Source organism: Notechis scutatus, chromosome 1 (assembly GCF_049901735.1).
Source record: "Notechis scutatus isolate UNSWTSFEM ecotype Mainland chromosome 1, rNotScu1.2, whole genome shotgun sequence".
Lineage (NCBI taxonomy): Eukaryota > Metazoa > Chordata > Lepidosauria > Squamata > Elapidae > Notechis > Notechis scutatus.
This window is the reverse complement of record NC_142009.1, coordinates 99,399,514-99,420,621: the sequence shown is the minus strand read 5'-3', so window position 1 is coordinate 99,420,621 and position 21,108 is coordinate 99,399,514. Positions and strand designations below refer to the sequence as shown.

The window sequence follows — 21,108 nt, the reverse complement described above, 5'->3', positions numbered from 1 at the left end:
TGGAAAGGACAGGATGGAAGCAGTGGTGGGATTAAAACAAAATTACTACCGGTTCTGTGGGCATGGCTTGGTGGGCGTGGCAGGGGAAGGATACTGTAAAATCTCTAATCAGAGGTGGTATTTGCCAGTTCTCTGAACTACTCAAAATTTCCGCTACCGGCTCTCCACAACTGGTCAGAACCTGCTGAATACCACCTCTGGATGGAAGACCCAGTAAGAGCAACTTGTTATTGTTTAGCTGATGGTTTGGTGAATAAAATCACTCACATAGCTCCAGGCTAAACAGGGTGGATAGTATCTAACGACATGACAAGAGTTGACATCTTTAGGAGTTACTTGGAGGTTTCCTGATATTTGTGTTATGAGAAAGTGGACAACATTCTAGTTTTGCCATCTAGGGACTTGGTCCCTGATCTTTCTGGCTAGTTATCTGGCCACTGATGAAGCAAGAATTTGAACCCAGTATACAAGCAACACTTCTCTTCAGGAATTAAAAATTCCAGTGATCTTTTAAAAGGCATTATTTTATCCCCTCCTTAACTATGTATCCCAAATCCTTTAGCTCTGGACAACTATAATCCTATTTTCAACTTTTCCTTTCAGGAGAAAATGCCTGAGAAAGTGGTGGAGTGACTACTACAATTGGTTCCTGCAGTTCACTTTACATGGGTGACCATTCGAAAACTTCAACTGGTGAAAAATGCAGCAGCCCTTGGGCTTATGGGAAAGTCTCACTACTGCCACATAATACTGTTATGGGAGCTGCATTGGCTGTCGGTGTTATTTCCATCAAGGTGCCGGTCCTTAAAGTCTTATGTGGCTCAGGGCTTGGGTATCTCCAAGATTCCCTTTCCCACACGGTTCTCCCTCCGGCCCATCAGAGTGCATAGACAATGCCTGTTCAAAGTCTGCTACCTATCATGATGTCAACGAAGGACTGACAGAAACAGAGTTTTCTTTCAGAGGGCCTTCCTTTGAAGCAGCAAACCCCGTGAAACAAGGGCTGCTCTGTTGTCGTGGCCTTCTGAAGGCCGAACAACTTCTGGCTGTTTCAAGATTTCTTCAGAGACTGAAGAAATTTTGTTGCTGCTAAAAATGGACGGATGTTGCTATACTTTATAACTTACAGGCCGTCCTCAACTTACGACTACAATTGAGACCAATATTTATGTTGCTAAGTGAGAAATTTGTTCAGTGAGCTTTGCCCCATTTTCTTGCCCCATCTGTGAGATGAATCATTATAGTTCTTAAATTAGTACCACAACTGTTTGCTGGGTCTGGTTTCCCATTCACTTTGTCAGAAGGTCACAAAAGGGGATCATTTGATTCTGGGACACTGCAACTGTCATAAATGTGAGTCAGTTCTCAGGCATCCAAACGTACGCACATGAGGATGCTGCAATGGTCAGTATTTTTCAGTACTGTTGTAACTTCAAACAGTCACTAAACAAACTGTTGTAAGTCAAGGACTATCTGTATATGGTTATTTATTATAATTACTGTATTGGTATATTGTTCATATTGTCTTTTTCAGATTGAAACAGCCTATAATTATATAGCTAATTAATTAAAATTAAACACAGAGTTAATTAAAATGAAATGAAGTGCAATAAATTTTTAAAAAATGCATCCATGTAGATAGAGCAAGGGCGTCAAACTCAATTTCACTGAGGGCCGCATCAGGGTTGTGTTTGACCTCAGGGGGCAGACATGGGCGTGGCTAGCTCAACATCACTCATGTCAGGGTTGCCAGTGGTGGCCCACTGCTAGCGAAAATGGACTTCCGGAGCTCCATTTTCCGGCCTGCTGCAATCCTTTGCCAATGAAAACAGAGCTCCGCTTTTGCTGGCAGAGGCACTGCAGGCCGGTCCTTTGCTGATTCCCGGGTGGTCCCACAGGCCAAATTTAAGCACCCCTGATGTAGACTCAGAGTCGTGGTAGCTCGGGTTTGCTATAGATTCTCAGCATCTGGGATCTTCAACTTTGGCAGTTTAATATCTTGCATATATTTGGGGAATAAACTTGAACACTGCGTAAGTAATGCATCAGGGCCATAAACTCAGAAGTTATGAGAAGTATGATGACATTGAGGGATTTTTTTTACAGCTGGCAAGAAGAGCAGCAGAAGTTTTAAACAAATCATTGATTAAATAAAAGAGAAAGTAATCAACTGCAACTATTACCTAGTGAGGCTAGATGAAAAGGAAAACATAAAATACATTTACAACCTTATGCAGTACTCTTGGAGGCAAGATCCGTTCGGTGGGGCCCCCGACGTGACTTATTCTAACGAGAATATGGTTTCTCTCAACCGATAAGCCATCAATTATAAATTGCCTGCAGCAAAACAAAACTGAATTGAGAAATGACTGAAAAACTCAAAATGTAATACTTGGGATCCAAATCATCCACAAAACAGCTCCCATCCATTTGCAGTATTGGTATTACAATTACAAAAATGGGGAATAGGCATACACCTATTCCTTCCATTACATAAGGTTCCTTATCTGGCAATACAATAATGTCACACGAGTTATTACAGGTCTATACTGTACAACAGTGGCTCCCAACCTTTTGGGTACTAGGGACCGTTCCATGGAGAGAGATTTTTCTGTGGATTGGAGAGGGCGTAGTTTGTGTGCTGTCTGCAACCCAGATGGGGTTTCGCTTGTATGCGTGGCCCATTTCTAGCATGCTGTGAACTGGTGCTGGTCCAGGGACCCCTGCTATATAGTACTTAGATTAATCATCTGGTTTCTGAGCTATATTAACACTACTTCTTAAGAGCGTCTTATAAAACAGAAGATAAAAAGTGGAAGTGGTTGACATCTTCAATCAGATAACAGATGGACAGATGCATGGATGCTAATCATTCCTTTAGAGACAAGCTTTAAGAAAACAAGAGTAAGCTATAATATTGGAATGTCTATTCATAGAAGTCAGTACTTTTCTATTATTACTACATTTATCCCACCTATTTTTCCAGAACAACAACCCTGTAAGATGGGTTGGACTGAAAGAGTGTGTCTGACACAAAGTCACCCAGCTTTCATTTCTAAGGGTGTTTCAGAACTCATAATCTCCTGATTTCTAGATCAGAACCTAACCACTACTCCAAACTGGCACTCTTTAAATATGCACAGAGGACCAGGAAGAATACAGAGAACCAGGTTTTAGATTCATAGCATTTTAAATTATTGTTTCTTACCGAGGAGTTTCAGAAATACTGATGGCATTTTCATTCTGAGCATCTAAAAGCACTTCTGATACCTTGTATTGAGATTCTAGAAGCAGAAGGGTATTTAGATCACAGCATAGCACATTTAATAACCTGTAAAGCACAATATATAGGAATGACAGTTAGAAGTTTTGGTGATACAGAGATGTTAAAAATTTCACACTCAGCTTGTTCTTTACATATGATGAAGTAACATGATATGGAAGGTTAATATTGTTTGTTATCCCCACTTGGTATAAAAATTAATTTTTTATGCATTTTGAGCTGGAAAAACATTGCATGTAAGTCAGTCAGGCTATTCATCCACTTAGCTATTATCATCTATTCTGATGAACAGCTTTGTATTCTCCTTTTTGTGTGTGATCCTTCTAAGATGCCAGGACTGATTTGAATACACACCAGGCAAAAGATAACTATAACAGATTCTCCACACAAAGATATCAATTGATGCAATTATTTTCAACCTTTCATTTATTATTGAAATTACCCCTTGTAAAGATGAGTGGCTATATAAATTTGATAAATACATTAAATAAAGTTTATCTAGCCCAATATTTCTCAACCTTGGTGACTTCAAATCCCAGAATTCTCCAGCTATCCATGCTGATGTCCACACATTTTAAGTTACTTGACATTGCTCTAGCCACTCCATCAAGGCCCTGGTTTTCACTAAAGCAGAAATAAAAAACTATTTCCCCATTAAAAAGATAAGATAAATTAATTAAAATTAATTACATTATCTAAGCACCCCCCCCCAGTAATTACTCATTTCTTATATTCATATCCCACTGCAATCCAGTTAAGGAATCTCAGTGGTTTACAGTTATAGACATTAAAATGTTGATTGTAAAAACTGTATTTCAAAAAATAAAAAGAAACAGGAAAGAAACAATAAATGGCACCAGTCCCCAGGTACTCTATGAAAGAGCTTTGTTCTAAGTCTATATTCAAACTTGGCAACTTAAAATGTGTGTACTTCAATCACCAGAATTCAATAGCATCTCCAGCATAATTGTGATGGTACAATGATTAGAATGCAGTACTGCAGTTCAACAGTTCGAGTCTCACTGGCTCATGGTTGACTCATCCTTCCATCCTTCTGAGGTTGGTAAAATAAAGGCCCAGATTGTTGGGGGCAATATGCTGACACTGCTTTAGAGAGGGCTGTAAAACATTGTGGTATATAAGTCTAAGTGCTATTGCTATTCCTACAATCCAAGGTCATGATGTAAAGCAAGGTATCGTCACCCTACTACTAATATAAAAAATATTGAATTACCTCCCTTAGCAACTTGACATAAATATTAAAAAATAGGGGACGAAAACTGATTCAAATGAAGTGGACTCTACACCAATCTCTTTTCTAAACTACTACTAAATGGAATTAAAGAAGAAAGGGAACCACTGTAGCATTGTACCCCAATCCCCTCATATCCAGTAGGATATCATGTTGATAGTATCCAAGACCATTGAGAAGTCTAAGAGGACAAGGATAGATACAATTCGCTCCTCCAACTTTTGACAAAAGTTATCCATTAGAGTGAATTTAACCCTGCATGCAAAGGATTCTGATAATTTGCTTCCTTCAGAGTTGGCCCCACCATCATTTTGACAATCTTTCCTAAAAAAGAAAGGAGACCAGGCAGCAGTTATCTAACACTTATGGATTCAAGAAGAAACATCTTAATGATGGGCACACTTAGCTTCTTTCAAGGCTGTGAGCAACAACCCTTCCCACAATGAGATTCAGGTAACCACCTCTTCCCAGCAGTCTGCAGAAGCCAAGAAGGGCAAAGGTCCAGCTCCTATGTTAAAACAAACTTACAAAACATCCTATCCACTTAATCACAGGACACCAGGACACAGAAGTTCCGAATAACGTGACAAGAGAGTGCCCCAGGTCTTGCTTCTATTTTGGCCCTGTGGAATCAAGACTGGAGTGAATCCCTAAGGTGCTTTTTTAAGAGGCCACTGGACAAGAAACTCCAGGTGCTTCTTGAAAAAGCACCTTTGAGACAACCATGACCTGGATGACTGGGAATCTCCATAGATGACTGGAGTGAATCTGAATAACTTTGTAATCAAAATGCTCTACCAACGGGCCATTGTAACCAGGTGTCAATTCTTGATCTTGACTATACCCATAAGGGAATTTCCTATCCTAAAACATTGGAAAGCAACCTGACGATGCAGGATGTAAGACAGAAATAAAAGTGTTTTATCTCTTTTTGCTATAACATAGCTCCAAAGCTCAGTCAGATCCATTTTGTTTTGTTTTCTTCCAGTGACACACTAGACATCAGTTCTATCATTTCATGTTCCAGAGGTCCTCAATATACTAATATGTCATAACCATAACCACAAGCCCACCAGGGGTGGGATTCTACCGGTTCAGACCGCTTCGGGCGAATCCTTTGCTCCGAAGATCAGCTGGCAGTGAACTGATTCGCTGCAACGAGCATGAGGACCCGCCCACCCGCTCCTGATCTTTTCTGTGCTTCATTTCCTTTGTTTAGAGCACAGCTGATTCACGCGGCAGAGCAGTTTGCCACACCTCAGCTGTTTTATTCACAGGGACTGCTGTAGAAGGTTAAGTATTAGAACTTTTCTAAATGTGGAGCGCACGTGCGCGCGTGAAGCACACAATCACCGAACCGGTTGTTATACTGGTGGAACCCCACCCTTGAAGTCAACACAATGCCTTCTGTGGTCAAAATTCTTCTGCGATATTTGATTATAATAAAAAAATAAAAATCCCATTGACTTATATTGTTTCTTGGTGCTTTCTCTCAAGAAGACTATCAACTGGATCCAGGATCCTATTTTAAGTTTCTACTCCCACAAAAATGTGAACTCTTTCTATCATTTTTCAAGCATCAATCTTTTATGTATTGAAAAAGAAATTCATCAGAATTGACGTAGTACATGTGTAGTATAGAAAACTGTAAAAAGAATAGAATCTGCAAGTAGAAAGCTTTTAATTAAAAGCAGAGGTGACCTGAGTAACTTTAGCCAACTGTATGTAGCTACAGAAATCTGGTGCTGCTACAATTCTAGTTTTTAAATCAGTCAAAATCAGGTGAAAAAAAAAAGAAATTGTGCAACACCCCAGACTGAATAATTTTTAAATGTGTTACCCATATCTTTGAGAAAAATGGATAAGGAAAGGAAAGGACTTATTATTTTATGGAACAAAAACTTTTCTGGTTTCTGCAGGCCGCTGGGAAGAGATGGTTACTGGAAGCAATCTTTATTCTTTTTTGAAAATTAAAAAAAAATCACTTTAATGTGTATCATAGAGCTTGATCTTAGCTATGCTATTTTACCAAGAATCTATTTTCATGGGGAAATGGCAATAGATTATTTTTCGTCTTATTTGTTTGCTGCTAAAAATGGCAAAATTTTGAAAATGCTGCCTAGAAAATTGTATGGACATGCCCAAGTAACTGCAAGGAGTCAAGTCAAACTTTGAGATCTTGTATATCTATGTTTATGTGTAAATAATAGCACAAAGCTACTACAGGCAATACAAAAATAACTATTTTTGTCCTAACAACATGTTTTATGTTTTATTCATAAAGTTATTTTCCATAAACTTCAGAAACATCATTCATTTGTTGGTATATCTCAAGGAGTGATACTGTAAGCTTAATAAATATTTAGGTATTCAATGTGTATGTAAATATTTATGCAACAAATATAATCCCTCATAGGTATATGACTTATGACCATGTCATTTTATAATGTTTCAACTCTGAAAAGCTAAGTATGAATTATTTAAAACAAATCACGTTTTTGGGGAAAACAGTGCTATAGTGTACTCAGGAATCAGTGCAAACTTTAACAAAAAATACATCAATGGCATTTTACAGCCATAATATCTTTGACAATTTAATCGGTTGCACCAAAAATAAATCGTAAATATTGGCATTAACCCACCCACAAGAATAACATGGAGCATGGGTAGATGGTTTTCTTCAATGGTTTGTGGACGCTTGGCACTCCATAAAGCAATTAAAACAACATTATTCCACTATGCTTTTAATAGTTTATGGGTGCTCATTGGGGTGTGTTAACAATTTTAATATGTTGCTGTAAATAACACTGAATAACAGGGTCTTTGGACTGGAGCAGGGTACAAAAATTGTAGGCAAATTAAATCACTAGTATAATTTAAATACCAAGAAAATTGTTGATAACCATTTCTAATTATTATGCTGTTCCAAATTCATTTTTGTTAAATTCTCCCAATTTTAGTAACAGGTGCTTTATTTCATTCTTGGTTATATGTATTCAGAGGCATATTTTCCCCCCATAAATGCTGTTTAGAGAAAAATCAAATGAGAAACTAATAGAATGTTATTCATTAAAGTCCGGCATATTGCATGATTAGTATATTATCAATAAAAGTGACAACGTATCAATTTTCTAGGATATTTTAAATGCTTTTCAGAACTATTGGAAAAGATGTTCTATAAAATATATTTAAAAGTTCACTTAAACGTGGAAACTAGAATAAATCACACTTGCTTTGTTTTTTTAAATAAAAATGGAGCGACTGGAGTAGAATTTCCAACAAACATAAAACAAAAATAGAGGTAATAAGATGGCTGATTATTAAAGCCACACAGCGGTTCCGTTTCAATTCCAAAAATGTGTTTTCAAACTCATGGGAGCACAAATAAAGTACCGTCTGCAACTCCCTTGCAGCAACTCTCCATACTGTGTGCTCTCCTAAGAGAGGCAATGAAGACCAACAATAAAATATCTGATATAGGAAATGAACTAAAACAACTATATTAATAACTAGTCTTGACGGGTTGCAAGATTACTGGAAGAGAATAATGGTTTTAATCCAGATAATGCATCTTCAAAACAGAGAATCCAATTTAAAATCCTTATGCACTGAGAAAGCCTTGTGGCACTTCAGGTACAAATCAAAAGCTAAAATTAACTTGGGGCTTATCATTATGCTCAGAAAGGACATGTATATATAACTGAATGACAATTACTTTAGCACATTTACTTGAGAACATGCTGAGTTACTTACTTTGGGGAAATGCTACATATTCTCAAGAGTGTTAATGAACTGCTGTCAGAGAGACTGGGAAACTGCTGATTTCTGAACTGAAATCTATGGGGAAATCTTTTTTTTTTAAAGACTACCCAGCAATCTTATCAAACAGGCATCTATCTATAAAACTGCTGCAAATTCCCCCAAGCGCAGCCGTCCCTCAAAATGGTAGCTTTGGGGAAAAGATAAGCAGTATGAAAGAAGAAATGCATATTCCCATGTTCCTTCATAATACTGCAGATAACGATTTTGTGAAACAAACACCCTAGACAATTGCAGTGATTAAGCAGCATTGCCAGGTATCTGAACGTGTGTCTCCTGTGTTCTTCTAAGAACAGAACACATTGTTCACTTAGGTGTAGCCAACTCTAAGCAGAAAATTGACACTTTGGACATTAGTAAGATTTATAAATCCTCATGCCTATTAGAGAAAACATCTGGCCTACACAACATTGACATCAGCTGCAAGAGGCTGAGGTGCATGTTGTGATCTATTTTCCAAGTGTATGGCATGATATGTAGGTTATGTTGAAGGGTTGAGAAATACACCCAAGGACAATACCTACGATCTGAAAGCTTGTAATTAAAATGAGAAAAAGGCAGTCATACAAAGTTCCATTCTCAGATCATGATTCTGCAAGTCTCAGAAGAATCTGGCTCCGAAAAGAGATCTCTCAAAAAATGAAATACTTGCTGGCTGTGTATTTCTAGCTAATCAAATACTGAATATCATAGTTATATGCATATTATATATCAATGTGAGATTTTTTTTACTTGTCTACGTATTCCTTCTCACTTTGCCTGGATTCTTAAGAATTCATTTTAATTGGCACTGGCAATAAAAAATAACAAGAAGGAGAAAAAGTTATACATTTTACCTTGTTAAATAAATCAGATAAGAAAGTATCTTACCTCAGTCCAAAGATATGAGACTGCTCATAGTTGAATAATGAATGGATTTTAGCTTCAGTGTTAACAACTATAAGCCTGTCAATTATATCCTAAAATACAAAAACTGGTTTTACCAACTTTTGATCGTCAATGCTTCAGTTGCTGTTAGTCTTTAAAAGCTGTGTTTAAAGTATATGAATACTTGATGAAAATACCTTTAGATGTTCTAGGCTTTAATAGATAGATTGATAGATGGATAGATAGATAGATACAGACAGACAGACAGACAGACATATTAAATAGACAGACAAACAGATGGATATAGATGACAGATTGATAGATGATAGACAGTCCGATACACACACACATTCACACACAGACACACAAATTCCCTTCTGATATTAGGTCGAGAAATAAAGCTGCTTTTTTTTAAAAAAGAAAAATGTGAAAGACCTTTCCAGCTGAGTTACTTATGACCAAAGCACAAGTTTCAAGCAGACACTTCTTTACCCTTCAAAAAGTAAACTAAAATCACAATTTTTGGCCTGCCAAGACCAATGAAAAGAAACCAAGGATTTCTAACTCTAGCTGGAAAGTAGTTATAAAGCATATTTATTTAGTTATACAGGCTTCCTCACATATATGATTTATATTATATAAATAACTTCTTACCATAATCATACCTGCAATTTAGGTGGCATATTTGTACCAACACAAAAGAAGGTAGCTTTTGCAAATTAAATTTTTGCTATGATTATGGAAAAAAGTATAAGTGTAATCTGCACACAGACTGCCCTCATGCTGCATGTAATAAAACTACCAAAAATATATTCAAGATTTATTGCCAATGTAGTAGAAAATCAAAATATTATATTTTTATCATTCCTTGCAAAAGAATCATTCCAAGTATCTTTTTAAGAGGATAAGAAAAAACACTACTTACAACAACATCTGTAGGAACTTCACGAAGAGAATACTCTGCTTTATTAGGTATCTCTTGGTCACCTATCAGTTCATAAACAGCAGGGCAGGACAGCAAATTTATCAGTGCTAGGAAAAACTGAGGATAGTGGTATAGTTGACAGGACAATAATAATGGTGATTCATTTAAAGACTTTTTTACATGAGCATTACCATTTACTTTGGGGAAAATATATAATATATTCAAAATTTTACCACACCACTTTTGGCTTCTTAGTTTCAATTAAAGCTTTCGAGACACACACACAGCAAAAAGAAAAAAGAGCAAGACTAACAATGGGTAATTATTTATTAATGAATTAATTATTCACAGGGTGCCTTCCATGGATTATAGAGTAGGAGGAATCCAATCCAACACCAATCAGGCAACAAGAAGTCTAACTTTCTGAAATTAATGCAAATTCCTAAAATTAAAACAGATTTTTAAAAAGCTGGTCACTTCATATAAGGGACACACAAGCATGAAGATATAACAACGCCACCCCTCCCAAAGAATAAAAATCTGGTTAAAATATCTTCAAAAGACCTGGATAAGAAATCACTCCCTTAATTGTAATGACAAAACCAGTCTCGGCTTCATCAGCAAGCCATTCTATATTCAAGGCCTGCCATATAAAAAACAAAATTAGCCGTTGAGTTAGCAGAATTAACTGTTGAGTATGGCAGTAGACCTGCAAAAACATACCCTCCTGAAAAGGTAGGAAAGGTGGCAGGCTGCATGGTTTAGGCCAGGGGTGGGGAACCTTAGTCTTTTTATGAGGCCCATGCTGGCTCAGGAATTCTGGGAGTTGAAGTCCACAAGTCATAAAAGGGCTAAGGTTTCCCATCCCTAGTTCTGGCAGTCTTGTAAGTAATCTGGGTCCAAGACATCTAAGATTTTAGTGAGCTTGAAAAGTAAAGAATAACCCACTTTGCTGTTTCAACACAGGGACTATGAAAGTACAACACAATCTAGATGCCACATTCCATACAATTTCCCCCAGACATTGGCCAGGGGGAGTGGGGGTGTTCATTAACCTTCCCTAATATTGGGAGGTTACGTTCTCCTGACTGCCTATAAACTGGAATTTGCTGTTTGTGAAACTGGGCAATTATTATTATGTTTTAATTGTTGGCTTTAATTTTCTATGCTGCCCGGAATCACTTCTGTGGGAGGCCTCATAATTTGTTTAAAATATAGACAGATAAATACATCTTCCAGGGCTATCCCATGAAGAATGGATTGTAAATTGAGGTTACCAGTATATGTAACACCAGGTCTAGCATTCAGCCCATTCACAAATAGATGCAACTGGTAATAAATGTCCTCCTTACCAACATGTGCCAATCTAATATCAAGATTGGTTCCGGAAGAACCTCTAAACTGTAAATCTGGTCAGGAGCATTTTATTTCCCAATTTCTGAAGTCCAGGCTCTCAAATTAAATTTACCAATTAGAGGGAAAACTTAAATGGATGGTAGATCAAGTATTTAAAGCCAACTTTGCAATTAGGTAGTAAATGAAGAACAGTAACAACAGAGGCTGCCAAAAGTTTAAATGTTAGTGCATCCAGCTACCTCTTGTCTCAACTAAAGAGGACTAAACAGACTCTTCTATACTGGTAATAACACTGACAAAAATTGATAGCATATAACACTTATTTGCTCCTTAGGTGGCAAATGCCACCAAGAGGCCGTGTATTGTCTTTCCTTCCTTCCTTCCTTCCTTCCTTCCTTCCTTCCTTCCTTCCTTCCTTTCCTTTCCTTTCCTTTCCTTTCCTTTCCTTTCCTTTCCTTTCCTTTCCTTTCCTCCCTCCCTCCCTCATGGACTGTTCCAGAACTCTTGCAGAACAGTCTAAGGACATAATAAACTAACCAAACTCTTTTTACTCAGCTTGTAGAACCAATTTAAAAACAAAATGAAGCAAAATATACATATTCTTACACTCAACATAGAAGCTGGCCAAATAAAAATCAGCGAAGAAAATTATTGCTCTATTGCATACAAATAAAAAGTGAGGCTTGTAATAGAATGCAGGAAAGAACTTGATGCTTCACAAAGCAACAGCAATTTCGTTTTACCGCAGGAGTAGTCATTTAATATTACTTTGCAAAGTATGCTTGTTTACATTCTAACAAAGAACGTATTATTTGCTGAGTGATGAATATTTGTAAAAACAAAAAGCAATCATGATTTTATATGGGAATCATTTTTATCTGGATAATTGTTTTTATTTGTAGTTGTTAGTAAAGGCATTTGGTATTATGGCTTCTGGCTGAGATAATAAAACAGGATTGACTGATACATACTGAAGCTAAAAATATCCTGAAGTGATTACACATAATTCTTCTTGAAACAATTTTGTTTCTACACCTTAATATTCTGTACTTTGAAAACATGAACCCTGAACTGAATATTTTTGAGTTAATTGGTTTATTTAATTGTTCATTTACATAATTTATATGATCACCTATCTCTCAGAAGTGACTCTGGGCAATGGACAAAGATTAAAACCCAATACTTAAAAAGAAGTTAGTTTATATGCTTTTCAGTTTTATGGAAAGAATCCTAATGAAATGAGGCTCATACATGGACTAGTAACTTTTGATGTCCTAGTATCAAATTAAGAAAATTAGAAATGTCAAACTACCCAAGGCTTTCCTCAAAAAAAACATTATACATAATATATATTCAGACTGAACATTCACATAAGTCTTTGTGAAGAGAAAAAATAAATAATTTTACCTTTTGACAGCTTCGGTCAATTGGATCTACTGGTGTTGGTCTAGGGTGAGTCATTCGGACATCATCTCTTCCACACTCCAGAACACCCCACAACTCAGTAATAAGGGCCTTTATAAATCCTAGGAAACAATTTTTTTTTTCATGATAGTTATCTACTAAAGTATTACATCTGCTAAAGAGGAAAAATGTTCCTTTTCACTCTTGATCGCTTACTGTGGGGGACATGCATGACCTTTGAGGATATACTTAGAAGATATAGGAAGAAGGGCAACAGAAGGAATACTTGTATAATCTTGAAATATGGCCATGGAACTTAGGCAAAAATCTTAAAAACAGATATTGTCAAGAATATTTGCCTCATCTCTTGGAACGCTTTCCCTTATTAATGTTAATCCACCTGTCCTATTATAACCCTTAAAAATACCATTGTATTTCTTTCAGAACAATATAATATGCATAATTTGATACTAAGTTCCTAATGTTGAGCCATGGTGGTGCAGTTAGAATGCAGTATTGCAGGCTAACTCACTGCTCCCTGTCAGCAGTTCAATTCTGACTAGCTGAAGGCTGACTCAAGTCTTCCATCCTTCCGAGGTCGGTAAAATAAAGACCCAGATTGTTGGGGGCAATATGCTGACTCTATAAACTGCTTAGAGAGGATGTAAAAGCACTATGAAGCGGTATATAAGTCTAAGTGCTAAGTGCTAAAGTTTTATTTGTAACAGCAGCCTAGTGGGTTTAGACTTGTACTTGTTTATTTGTTTATTTTCCCACCCAATCACCACTCCATATTCTAGATGATAACTTTACACACATTTTCATGTGTCTGTTCTGGAAGACTCAGTATCTTATTAATAATTGGTTCTTTGTTCTCTTCCATCTATCAGAAGTGCCTTTTAACTGCAATAGCAGTTTCAGATGGACTTTATATTTTGAAATCAGGCATCCAGTTATTATTAGCTTCCCCCTTTTCCCCCAGCAAATGTTGAGACAGTCTTTGGTGCAATCAAATGCCACTTATAAATCTGATGTGACCCGAGTTTATGTCTAGGCAGTGGTAGTATTCTACCGGATCGGCCCGGTTCGACAGAACCAGTAACTCCAAGGATCATCTGTGAGGGAACCGGTTCGCTCCGACAATCAGCTGCTGGGGCCCCCTGCCTGTCCCAGCTCTATTCTTACCTTTATTTCCTGCTTTTCAACTTCAGCTGCTTCGCATGGCACAGCTGATTGCAGCGTGTCAGCTGTTTTACACACATGGCTTGCAGCAGAATGTGAGCTGCAAATGCTGCATGTGTGCAAATCACACATTTGGCCCGTGAGCACGCAAAGTGTGCATGCACATGCCAAGTGTGCACTCACAACCAAACCGGTAGGAAATTTTTTTGAAACCCACCACTGTGTCTAGGCACTCTCCTTCACTGCATTTAAAACTACAATAAGACATGATGCAAAATCATCAAAGGCTCTTTTTCTCATATGTTCCTCTTCAATCATTATCCCTGAAGATGAGTTCTGGGAGAGCCAAAATCTCATAATCATTTAAAAACCTTGGTTTAACAAAATAAATGTTATAGATTCTGAGTAACTCAGTGTACAGACATGCATTGAGGAAAAAGTTGTGTACTTGATTTCCATCAGTTAATATATTGTTATTTAATTATAGATCTTTCCAAGACAGCTAAGTTAAAAAAAAATATTATTATCCCATACTTTCTGTGAGAGGACAAGGGCACATGCAGAATGCTTGATAAGAATTGATTAAAACCATCCCTGACTGACACTGTCTATATGCTGCTGCTGCATCCAGACATATATAGCAAACAAAGGTCCTCTTTTAACAAGTGTCTTGCTCCTTTCCAGCATTTATTTGCTATAAGCGGTTCAAAAAAGATATCTGATAGGTTGCTGGAAGCATGGAAGACCTGCTGTTTGAAAATAGCTGAAGCATCTATAGGATTGTCATGAATTCAGTATGAAGAAAGAGTATAGCACTGAGGAGAAGAATCATGTTTATTGCAAAAAGTGTTGGGTGTCTGCTTTATAAAAAAAAGAAGGATCCTGGACAATGGAAAAACAAAGATTTTTTTAGAAGTTGAGGGCTTCTATAAAATGGGAAATCCTAGAGATCTGATTGGCTGGACAGTTTGGGAAACCCAAGGAGGTATTTGTCAGTGTATCTGGAGTTTTTCCTACTGTTAGGCAAAATGGGCCTTTCAGGAGGGCAGATGTTCATTTTTACAGGAGATATGGATGTGGAGGTATCTAACTGCTAGATTAGATTGCAACTGGTGAGGAAGCTTCTATTTGATTTAGGTGGAATAGCAGAGAGGTGTATTTGGGACGGGAGTCAGTTTGGGCATGATGGGAATTGAGAAAGAGATGAACTGGGTTTGACCATGGTCATATCCAAAAGACTTGTGGGATGTGCAATCGCCATTTTGTTTTATTAGGTTTATTTTCTCCACTACATTAAAAACTCGTAAGAACAGCTCAGCAAAGACAGTGAAGATTCCATTACAGATTACACCAACGGAGTAAGCAAGCATCTTCTTCTTCTTCACGTACAGAATAATTTATATGACATTAACTACAGTTGTGTGCTAAAGCCTCTATTCCAGAGAATACTGGAAAGTTCCATACAAGGAACCCTGCCTTTTTTTTTTTTTTTTTTTGCACATCTCTGATTACATATAACCAACTGGATGATACCCATGCATCTATGAATTATCTATGGGAATCTTTTATCTGTTTCAGTGCAATACTGCCTATAATTGCAAATATACAAAACATGATTCACATTCCTTGGTCTCTTGGGCTGCTGAACTCCCTCTTTCCCTTCCCTCATGGTACTTTTCCTCCTCTTCTACACAAAACCAGAAATTACCCTCAGGACTAGCACAAAATCAAAGGATAATCGAATAAATAAACATAGAATATAATTATCAATGTGGGAGAGATGTTCTGATGTAGACAGACATCAGAGTTACATTATTGAGCTTTAATTACAATGATGTACAATAAAATGATATTAAGCAAAACAAAATTACCCGAATTTTGTAGAGCTGCAGCCCCAGGGGCAGTTGCAGCTACTTGTGAAACAATTACTCCATAGCCAAACTTTTCACATCCACTCACCTGGTGCAAACAAGAGAATATGTTAGCCCCCAAACATATCATTTTCGCAGAATGAGCACAACTTAATGAGGACAATAATTAGTAGTGGGTTTTTGCATATACATCTCTTGTTTGTTTGGATTTGATAATCAAATGCATCATTAGATTCTAATTAGCATTCTGAGACCAACAAATAGCTCTGACAAGAAAAGGTTACAGTACAAGCAATCAAGTTATTTGGGTAAGCGAAATAATTGTTTTTATTAATTTTTGTTCCAAATATATATAAAACTTATATATATATAAAATAAATATATAAAACAAATAAAACTTAAGAAAACAAATATATATATATTTTCGTAGATTTTCACGGGTGCAGGTATGTAGGTCTAGGTGTGTTCGGGTCTTTTCCCATGTAAGATTAAGAGTAAGATACTCTTAATCTTTCCCGTGTAAGATACTTAATCTTACACGGGAAAAGACCCGAACACACCTAGACCTACATATATATATATATATACACACACACACACACACACACACATATATATATATACATACATACATACATGCATGCATACATACATACATACATACATACATACATTTAAAAATGATAATGCCAACCTGGAGGTTCTTCATGAACCTATTGAACATGAAGGTGACACATTCAGTGACTGTTCCTGTGTTCTGTAAAAGGAGAAGACCTTTCGGGGTGGTGGCAAAATTTAACAAGTCATCCAACAACGTTTCTTCTAATACAATACTGAGAGAGAGAAAAAAAAATCAAATACAGTTCTGTGAGTACATCAAACAGCAAAATAAACCAAACACTTCCTTCTCCTATAAAAACTGTAATAGCACTTAAAGCTTTGTTTTGTTTTTCTTATACGAAGGACGTCTTTGTAATATGAAAGACATATGCTATTCTATTAACACATAATATTTGTTACGAAAATGTTTCCCTTCCACATTGCCTCTATTGCCCAATCCACCATCTGGCTGCAATTAATTCATGTGCAAAATCATCTGCATATCCATGTCTGCTCTACCTACACTGCAGCTGTCTCCCCTGAAGGTCCAACATTCTCTAATAGGCTTGGCTATTAACTCTGCTAAGCACATTTTTCTCCAATGCCCATGCAACAAAACTCCCCATGTCTTCAACTCAGACATTTTATTTATGGTTATGAAAACAACTTTGTACCTCTCTTCACTGAAAGGAATCTAAGCCCTAAGCCCTAAGCCCTAGAATTAAAATTTTAAAAAATTCCAATACAGTAAAATTAAACATTAGTGAAAGAAGGCCTATTTAATAATGATTTTGAAAAAAGACATCTAGAACTCATAAGTACTACAGCTCATCTACGCGATGTTATATTATTCCACAGAGAAAACCTATTTCCTTGTCCCTGGCAAGTAGCAATCTGCAAATTCAATCACAAGGAGCAGGACCTTTCTCAAAGACACTGATATTACTGAGGATTAACTGGAAAAAAATGTTTGGGGCATCTGAATTGTACTCTGTACAATAAGAAAGCAGGATCTTTTAAAAACAGTCTCATTCCTATATTCAAGAGCAGAAGCTTTGTTTTTATGAGGATGATGAGGATGATAAGGATGATGATTTGATTCAAGAAAAGAAGGTTCCTAGAATGTAAAATGGGTACAAAGCATGAATCACCCAAGTCAATTCTCAGTTTGGTATAATTTAGGTGAGACTGGTATGGGCCCACAGCTAAGTTCATTGTTTCAGAATAACAATGAAGAAGAAATGCTGGTGGCATTCATAGTACAGATAGTCCTCAACTTACGACCACAATAGAGCCCAACATTTCTGTTGTTAAGCAAGACATTTGTTAAGTGAGTTTTGCTCAATCTAACAATCTTTCTTGCCACAGTTGTTAAGTGAATCAACACAGTTGTTACATTACTAACAAAATTGTTAAGCGAATCTGGCTTCTCCATTGGCTTTGCTTGTCAGAAAGTCAAAAAAGGTCATCACATGACCACGAGATATTGCAACTGACATAAATATGAACCAGTTACCAAGGATCTGGATTTTCATCGCGTGACCATGGGGATGCTGCCACAGTTGTAAGTGTGAAAAATGTTCATAGCTCACTTTTTTCAGTGGCATTGTAACTTTGAACTGTCGCTAAATGAACTGTTCTAAGTCAAGGACTACCTGTACCAATCTCTAGATTTTAATTTATCACATTAATAATCTAAATAATCTACAGAATTTACTCCTACGTTTGCGGAGAATTATATTGTTGAGCCAGTAGCAAACTAAGGTCTGTAAATCCAGAGCCACATTTTGCAATGCTCATAAACATTCTGTAGAGCTGAGTTGGATCTCTGCTGATTATGCAACTGATTCCAGACAGCTTTCTAGGCAACTATATGAAAATAGTTTGTCAATGTTGTCTTGTGCAATATGTTTTCAACTTCTTGGGGTAGCCTCTTAAATGATATTATTATTTACTACTATTGTAAACTGGACTATAAAATTCACAGTTAATCTACTTTCAGTCAGGGCTACAAAATCACGAGGCTAGCTAGTTAGATTGAAACCTGCATAGAAATTTCATCCTCAAGATAATGAAGCACTATAAAATAAACTACAAATTAAAAAACAACCTGCACTTTGCATGTAGTCCCAATGCTTTTTGGGCCTTCCCCTGACCGAATCTCAGTTCGGCATAAATATTCTATGTTTTGCATGGGTCTACTCTTGAAGAGTACTTGGAACTTAGAGCTAGCAACAAATAAAACTGCACACTCAGGGTTTCCTGAAGATGGCCCATGTAGCATCACCATTACATGACTGAACTGGTTGCCTGTTTGCTTCCGGATTCAATTCAAGGTGTTGGCTAGCACCTTTAAAGCCCTTTTATGGCATGGGACCAGGCTACCTGAGAAACTATCTCATCCCAATGAGATTGGCCTGCCCCACTCACTCCAGCAAAGAGGGCATGCTGCAGATCCTGTCAGTCCAGGAATTTCAGATGTTGAAGTCCAGGACAGGAGCCTTTCCTACCATGGCTGCAGCCTTCTAGAACATTGTGCCATTTGAGGTGAGATCCATCCCACTTTCTTGACCTTCCAAAAGGGCCTGGCTCTGCTGACCCACTTGGGTCAGGGTTAGCTTTTGGGTTAAGAAAAAATATCCCATCCACAATTCCATGTGTATACTGCTTCCCAGTTAACCCAATTCCCCTTAAATTTTAATATTTTTAACATTTTAATCTTCATATTTTTCTTTCTTTTTTAATGATGTGGCAAGTTCGTCAGAGTCACACAGCAGTGAGATGGGCAGCATATAAATTGAATATATGAAATAAAATAAATTACCTATGATTAATTTTCTGACAATTATCACCAAAACAAAACAAAAAGATGGGACATGATCCATTGGATAAGCTTAAGACACTTGAAGTGGAAAACAAACAAATGAAACCCTAGAAAATATTGGCTCTGCTTATTCATGTGATGTTCTTATGGTATAGCACTGCCCGTTATAATCCTCCCCACCATGGATACAAGCACATGTTGTATCTCCCCAAACTACTTATAGCATATTGCTGGCATTTGTACCAGAGGTGAAATTCAACCACTTCACAGCACCTTGGAGAGGTAGGGAAGATTTGAATTGGTTGGCCCCACCCATGCCCACCCGCCTTCTTCCTTTTAGAGACTGAGTCCCACCAAGCCACGCCCACAGAGCCGGAAGGGGGAAAATTTGAATTTCACCCCTGATTTGTACCCATTGATAAGCCAGAATCTAGAGATGTACTTTCAGCATGAACTGCATTTTCATTATCTTTCTTTCTATCTGTTTCTATGCTGCTACTGCTGGGTTCCTTCTATCAGCAGGCCCCTAAAAAATGAAGCTCTCATGGCTTCATTTGTGATTTGTTTTCATTATATGTGTTAACAGAGAAGTCTAGTCTCTTTTTCCCCTAGCAGAGCAAAAGCGTATGCCAGAACAAAATAATGTTTTATTATTCTGAATTATTGAGAGAATAATAAATCAGTCCCTGATTCGCATGAAAGCTGACTTGTTTGCTTCTTATAAGGAAGAGCCATTATAAACATACAGCTCATACCTCATAAATCTGACTCATTATTAAATGTAAACACAGCCAGGTAAGATTCATGATTTTTTTTCTTTTGTTATTGCAAACTATACAGAAAAGACATGAGTTATTATGATCTAAAGAAAAACATTGATCTGTAAATAGATTTCCCAGGAAACCCAGACAAGAGGATTGGTTTGACCTTCAATAGACAAAATTCACCCTGCAAATGTTTTTATACTGAAAGCATATGGGCAAGAAACCTGTTTTAAACAAGGCGTTAAAAGTGCTTTTTGTAGGATTTAAAAATTAAGCATGTTTTTTTTAAAGTACCTTTATATAATGATTTTTTTTTTCTTGGCACCAATATTTCGTATAAGATACTAAAAAGCAATATAACCTCTGGCCTATAGTTTGGCAGTAATATGATTCTCACATTTTATATACTTACTTACAAAGCTGACAATACTTACAAAGCTGACATTATAAAAAAAAAATTAAAAAGTAGTGGTTACAATTACAATGGGAAGAATCAGCCATCTTTAACCTAAGTGTAGAATACAGATCACTGTCTTGGCAAATGTCTATAGAGATTCTCAGTCATCCAGGTCATGGTTTTCTCAAAGGTTCTTTTTCAAGAGGTAATTGGACTCTCTTTGTTTTTCTTTGAAGCCATTTCACTTCTCATTCAAGAAGCTTTTTCGAGGTTTTAGTTGTGTCCTCAGGGTCACCTGAATAGTGCAAATGGTTGTAGATCACGCATTATAAACATGGTGCTTTCGGCAGTTCAAAAAATGTTCCAACCCATTTGTACTATTCAAGTGACCTTGAGGGCACAGATGAACCTCTGAGGGGCCTCAAGACTCTCCAAAAGAGAGTAATGACCAGATAACTACAAGGAATGTAAATTATTCCATTCCTCACCATTCAGTCAGAACTGAATCCTGAATTGAAGCTTCTTGGATGAGAAGCGAAACGTCTTCAAGGAACAACAAAGAAA

General features: G+C 37.0%; 1 protein-coding gene across 3 annotated transcripts in view; it reads right to left on the bottom strand.

Annotated features, from left to right (window-relative positions):
* The window catches only part of TBC1D32 (TBC1 domain family member 32), a 94,669-nt gene that overhangs the window by 37,507 nt on the left and 36,054 nt on the right, over positions 1 to 21,108 (bottom strand). For all 3 annotated transcript variants that reach the window (XM_087972643.1, XM_087972653.1, XM_087972648.1), the window contains 7 exons: positions 16,654 to 16,792; positions 15,960 to 16,047; positions 12,910 to 13,028; positions 10,147 to 10,263; positions 9,225 to 9,313; positions 3,209 to 3,331; positions 2,229 to 2,337 (listed from right to left, as the gene is read on the bottom strand). In XM_087972643.1, the coding sequence (XP_087828769.1) occupies positions 2,229 to 2,337; positions 3,209 to 3,331; positions 9,225 to 9,313; positions 10,147 to 10,263; positions 12,910 to 13,028; positions 15,960 to 16,047; positions 16,654 to 16,792 (784 nt within the window). The remainder of the gene's footprint in view (positions 1 to 2,228; positions 2,338 to 3,208; positions 3,332 to 9,224; positions 9,314 to 10,146; positions 10,264 to 12,909; positions 13,029 to 15,959; positions 16,048 to 16,653; positions 16,793 to 21,108) is intronic.